The 6,678-nt window shown below is 39.5% G+C and overlaps 1 protein-coding gene across 1 annotated transcript; it reads left to right on the top strand.

The window, feature by feature from the left end:
- Nucleotides 1–3,366: 3,366 nt before the first annotated feature.
- tmem205 (transmembrane protein 205) lies at nucleotides 3,367–5,806 on the top strand. The gene is made up of 4 exons (XM_046072017.1): nucleotides 3,367–3,501; nucleotides 4,515–4,623; nucleotides 4,702–4,865; nucleotides 4,978–5,806. The coding sequence occupies exons 2-4, from the start codon at nucleotides 4,524–4,526 to the stop codon at nucleotides 5,278–5,280; spliced, it is 567 nt and encodes a 188-aa protein (XP_045927973.1). The 5' UTR covers nucleotides 3,367–3,501; nucleotides 4,515–4,523; the 3' UTR covers nucleotides 5,281–5,806.
- The last annotated feature ends 872 nt before the right edge of the window (nucleotides 5,807–6,678 follow it).

The following is a 6,678-nucleotide window of genomic DNA, read 5'->3' as shown; positions in this document are numbered from 1 at the left end:
TGATATAGACTGATGAACAGGAACATCACACATTACTGATACCCACATTTGATGTGATTCTGTTCTTTGACAACAGGGATGCAGCCAAGCCCAACCTTTTAGATTTTCTGGCCCAGGTAGGATAACTCCAAGCAGGGTGCTGGATGAAACACTTGCCAGCAGATCAATAGGCCTGAATTACCACGTCTGTTATATTGTGGCACTCTGCATTGGCAAGCAGGCTTCCAGCGAGCACTTTGCCTCAGAAAGTAGAATTAAGAAGAAAATAGAAGAAAATAAATCCACATTGGATATACTAGCGCCTTAACATTAACCCTGTATGACCCAAATAAAATAAAAAATTTGATTTTTTTTCCAGCTGTCAGATGTTGTTGTAAAAGACCTCAAATGCAGATAATGACGGGTTTTATGTTAGAAACGTTGTAATATTGCAACATTGGGCCTAGTTGGCACAGCACTATAACAGTAAATATCATGAGTAATGATCACCCACTAGTCATATTTTTATGAATCAGTATTTATAAAAAAAAAAAATAGAACCAGTGTCCAGAGTTCACTTGCAATAGTAGTCCCCCAAAGCAGTTCCTTTCCTCTGAAAAGCAGAGACGGAGATTTCACTTTCTTCACCAGAGAACATTAGAATAACGTTTTGTTCCAGTTTCTGCAGCATCCTCCCTCTCCTTGTCTTCACTGGGAAATGTGCGGCCATGTCCCTGCGCACATCTGTTCCCACGATCTCTTGGCTGGGACCCCATTTGGTGAATCCCCCCTTACCTGAGGATGGTCTCTTCAGGCTGTGGCAGCCCACTGCCTGAAGATGGCTGCCCTCTCCTTGGTGTGTTGACAGCTGTGTTTGTCAGAATTAGACAAGAAAGGAATAATTTGCGATGTCAAACATACATTAAAAACGGAATAATCTGTGAAATATTAAATATAGTAAACAGCAGACAAGGTTTCTTACTAGGATGAGAGAGGATGCTAGTTGTGCCTGTCTCCTGTTCAGCATCAGCACCAGCATCACTGCTGACATCCAGACCAGAGAAATCAGTATTAGGACTGATGAAATCCTGTTTCAGCCAGCGATACCTGTCACGGGGCATCGTTGGTTAAGTTGGTTGGCTTGGTTGGCTTGATGACCTCATCATCATAATCATCATCATCATCATCACCTGGACATTCTCTTTGTCCACCTCATTGACATTTTCAACCACCTCCTCATCACTCGAATCACTGGTGTCCGATTCCATCTTAACATCGCTCTCTTCATTTTGGACAGCAACAATGACATCATGCGCACTGTAACAAGCACCTCACCCAGCGTTGTACAATTACAGAAAAGACATAACAAGCTGAAAATCTTAATTTGATGCATGCATTCTACAATAACTTAATATTTACATGAACCAGATATTCTAACAATCACAAAAAAGTATTTTACTCATGATGAAACAAGGAGATGTGCTTCCAGGAAAGTTTGCAAGTTGCATGAGTTCATGGCCTTATGGCCAGACCTATATATTTACTATCCAATTGCATTGCAAGGCTAAACAATAGGACTCACTGGCTATGTAAATGTGATCTTTGAAAACAAAACAAATTTCCACGTGTTTTTGGGAGAGCTAAAATTGATGTTGTAATTTTACAACCACAGGTCTTCCAGAAAAATCTCCTGCTGTGCCACAGAGCCACAGAAATAAATGAAACCTCCCCAAGCAGAAATACTCCAGCTGTGGCAGTCAAAGAATCTACTGCTGAGAACTGATGAGGTGCAAGAGGAGTCTCAGTGCTTCACAAGGTGGTTTTATTTGATACTTTTTGTGGGATACATCTTTTGTAAACTGAGATATAATCACACAAACAGGGACCTTGTGGTCTTCATCCAATGAAGGCAATAGTATAACAAAATGGAGGCCTACAAAAATAATCTGAAATCTAAATTTATTTCAAATGTTTTATTGTGGAATATAAAGTGAAACAAACAAACATTTGAAGAAGAAAGCATCAAGTTGCAACTGAAATGTGAACGTGGTGTTCTGAATTGACTGAATGACTTATGAGTTTATACCAGTGCATTAATAACAAACAAAAAAAGAACAATTAAGAGCAATTAACTTTAGAAGGCAATCAGGTAATAAAATAACACTTACTACAGGTCTAGACAAAATTAAATATCCACTCTCACTTGATTTAATGGAGCATAATTAGCATGGTGGCTTTAATTTCACACAATGTAGTATTATATAACTTAAGTGAGTGGTTGGACAATGCAGATACAGATGACAATATGTGATGAGAATTTTGATAAGTGGAAAATCCGATTTGAGGGCACTGTACTGGAGTATTTCTGATTAATCTCATACATTTTAATATTTTAGTACAGTGCAGTATTCTTATAGTAAACCATCAAAGGGAATTTTACTACTACGTCTATCTGACTTTTGTGGTCACCGGCTACTTTGCAGAGTAAGATACATTGAGCTGATAAAATGTTAGTGTTAGACTTTCAAATGGCTTTGTGTAGAGATCTGGACATACAACAGTAAGTGGCCTATTATATGTTATACATGACCTACACTATTTCTTTGCTATTTTTTTTTCTTGCTTAAGTAATTTAAATTAAATGCTTGATCTATTGTTTGTTTGTTTTTTACCACTTAACAATCTTATGAACTCGGGTACTTTCCCACAATATTTAAACTATTCAAATTCAAACTCTGTGCCTCTGTGGCCACAAGATGTAATTATTTGATAATGGTAAATGCTAAAAGAGTCGCACAACTGACTAAAAAAATATAAAGCTTGATAACATTAGCCATCACAAGCTAATCATACTAGAACAAGTATAGTTTATTGATTTGAACAAGACTGAGTTTCGTTTTATGAATTCAACTTTTAATGAAGACACAAGCCTATTTTCATTATAGACTGACTGTCTAGTCCATGGCCTCCTTTAATGGAAGCTCATCCTAATATTTCAGCCATTCAAATTAAATACATGCATTTATATGTAGACCTATGACCTATAAGGCTACATGGACAGATAGGTGGTATCTTATTATAAGACACATTTCCTACTGTAGTGCAAGAGATCCAACTTCAGAAGTAGGGGGGCGTACTCTGTGAAATGAGAAAGTTACCACCCAAAAGTACTGAATACTGTACCTAACAAAGACAGTAGGCCTACAAAAAAATAGGAACTCTCTTTCAAATGGCAAGCTGCTGTTCATCTGGAGAATACGCAGGCAGTGAAGCAGGGGATAACATGTTGGGCTATAAAGTAAAACACAAGGGCAGGACCGTGAGAGGAGAGATCGACTAGAAATGGATGAAAAGATGAAATATTCACTTGCAAAGAATCCCATGGTCCGTCTCTCCCGGAGGGGCGGGGCTTGTTGCCATAATATTATGACAGAGGAAGTAGCTCGGCTGGATCTTGAATCACACCAACGTTAATAAGTTGAATTTGACATTCCTAATTACTCTCAGGAAAAGGACACCAAGGTAGGTGCAGGTTTGTGTAACGCGTAGTGAGTAATTGTACATGTGAAATGCAAAATGAAGCAAGATACGCTGCAGACATACAGCTTGTGTAACTCTCCTGTTAGCTCCGAGGCTAAAGCTGGTTAGCTTGTCACTTCTCTAACTGGGACCAGTGAACCTGCTGTAGACACAGTACAGGATCACTCTGCTTCTCTGGCTTCTCTTTCACGCATTTACCTTTATCGCTCCGTGTAGATAAATTGTTCCCTCGGGGGGATGCTTATATACATTTTAATTGACAGTGAAATCCGAAACGTATTTTCTCTGCTCTGCACTCTTATCTCTCTCTGGGGGCTTATCAGTTTTGTTGCACGTTACACAGGACCTTTATCTCGGTGGCCTCAGTCCTGCTGTTCTGTTTGTGGTCCCGGAGACGGCATGCTACCTTTAACAGCTCTGAAAACATACTTAATATCGTTTTTATCACCTTAATAATGACTTTATTTTACTTGTAAACATGATTTTGAAACTGAAGACATGTTTTTATGGTTCTCTATATATGCTCTATGATCTGGGATTGGTGCAAACAGGACACAACACCTCCCCTCCCAAAACCCAAATAAATCCATTAGGATTTGTGTTTTTGGATTTTTGTGTGTTTATGTTCATAACAGGAACATCACCTCAGAGTAACGTGTAATTATCTGTCAAATACTTAACGGCAAAGAAAATAAATTTTGCTTTTTTTCTTGCCAATATTAACATCTAAAAGACAAAATACAGTATATATTTTAATTGGTAATTCAGTGTCTGTTGCAAACGTCGGCTTTATGAGAGCTGAGAGCCAGTATGAACATTTCCATATTTTGTCACCTTCATCAGATGTGCATGCACAGTTTTTTTTTTTTTTTTTGGGGGGGGGGGATCAAGGTCAGAAGGAAAGTTTGATTTAGTAATTATTTTCTCACAATGAGAAAGTAAAGCCAATTTCAACAAAACACAAGGATGTAGGCTATAATGTATGTATTTTGCAGACTGACACCATGGTAACAGAGGGGGAGCCGACAGACTTGATCAAAGTGCTACACCTTCTGGTGCTCTCTTTCTCCTGGGGCATGCAGGTCTGGGTCACCTTCATAGCAGGTATGAAGCTCACAAACAGAATAGTCATGGCTGCAACATACATTTTGTGTTCTGACCCCTTAATGTCTGTGCTGGTAGGTTTTGCATTGGTGTGGCAGGTAACTCGGCACACCTTTGGCCTGGTGCAGAGTAAACTCTTCCCCGTATACTTCTACTGTCTGCTGGGTAGCAACTTTGTCAGCCTGGCTGTGTATGCTGTGTACCACCCAAGAGAGCTGCTGGACTGGCATGAAAGTGTGCAGGTCAAACATCACACCTGAACATACAATTTTAAATGCTTATTTTAATCACAATATTTCCAAATCAACCATCACCATGTTGTCTTCCTGTAAGGTATCTCTTCTTGTCTTTCAGATGGGTCTGTACTTTGTGGCGCTGATCATGGCAGGTCTGAACGCACAGTGGTTTGGCCCGGCGGTCACTGAGGCGATGTTCCAGATGAGGGAGGTGGAGAAGGAGCATGGCCTGGGGAACCAGATTGGCCTGGGCAGCCAGAAAGAGGCTTACGCTAAGCTCAAAGAGCAAGACCCCAAGTACAGAGTCTACAAGAGCACGTTTGGCCGCTACCACGGGTTGTCCAGCCTCTGCAACCTGACAGGGTTCATCTGCACCACAACTAATTTGATCTACACAGCTCTGAATTTATCCAGCATTTAGAGAAGACTAGGTTTCAATTCATGAAAAGCATCTCACCGTCTATTTCTGCTGTCATCACAGCATTTCATATGATGAGGCGTGAGTCAACAAGGTTGGTGTATATACGGATTTCAGTTAAACATGGCCACAAATAAAAGTGACATCATGTAAATGTAATTACACAAAATGTTACCTGCCCTGTCCTTATGAGTCCAGTAAACTCACGATTGCTGTTCACTTTTAGCAGGCTAATTAATGCTGTCTCACAAATGAAGTATTTTTTGCTTTGTTTATTTGTTTTTAATGTTTCATTATATTGTTTATGATCTTAACCCGTGTTAAGTTCTAAATATCTTTTATTTTCTTTACCAAACCTCACGTGCTGTGTGGGCAATATACTTGCATCCCCAACAGAGGGCGATGTTTGGACGCAGGTGTATTCAGGGAAAGTTTGTAGATCCATTGCTGAGTGAGCAAAGCACAGCATACTGCATTTCATTTGTAAAATGTTGTGTTTCCAGTTATTAAAATTGATATGTTTGCTGAATTTGTCAACAATGTCTAATTAACATTGTGATTGGGAGATTGAAAGGCCTGTGCCTGGATTTTTAATAGGACTGTTTTGATTTTATTACCAGTGACGCACATTAGGTTTTGTGAGGACTAGCCTTGAATGTTGAGAACACTGCTTTGCTGGCAAGGTACAGGAAGAAGCACTGTCCTTGTTCCAGCTACAATATCAGCACTAATGGATTATAATGGAGCCATTTCAATATAAAAAGTAGGGACTGAAAATAAATGGATGAGGTTATCTCAAATGCAATTCATGTTGCCCTTTTTAAGCTGTGTCCCTGTCTGTGATCATAAATTCAGTAATGATTTCATCATCATCATCATTTTATGCTGTGTAGTTGGAATAAGCAGACAATTAACTTGGGCCACAGTTAGTTTTATCTTGCTTCCATTGTGTTAATGTGCAGTGTGGAAAAATTGTACAAGGAGTTAGTCGAAGTGTCTCGAGGAAGGACATCAACTACCCACTTTGAAACTCTCAGGGAATGCACTGCTTGGTGCAGTGGCATCAGGGAATAAACTCTCTTTAACCAAAGAACAACTTTATCCTCTTTCTCTTCCTCCTTAATGGTATGACTTGTGTGAGATTTCAGGTGAGATCTTAATTTCCTCCACCTCAAGAAGTGGCAGGACTGTTGTAAAAACAACTCTGTAAAAAAACAGCTGCATTTAGAATGTGCGGATCATGTGGATCAGCCATGTACGGACATGAAGACCATGAAGAAAATATACACTGTTTAAAAATTCCTCAATCCTGGGTGTGCAAAGTAAAACATGAGGAAGTGTTGGGGACTTGCACCAGACAAGTTCCACCATCCTCGTTCATTCCTGACCCACACAAGGAAA

Source organism: Micropterus dolomieu, linkage group LG02, assembly GCF_021292245.1.
Source record: "Micropterus dolomieu isolate WLL.071019.BEF.003 ecotype Adirondacks linkage group LG02, ASM2129224v1, whole genome shotgun sequence".
In the NCBI taxonomy this organism is placed as follows: Eukaryota; Metazoa; Chordata; class Actinopteri; order Centrarchiformes; family Centrarchidae; genus Micropterus; species Micropterus dolomieu.
This window is presented reverse-complemented; position numbering and strand designations above follow the sequence as displayed.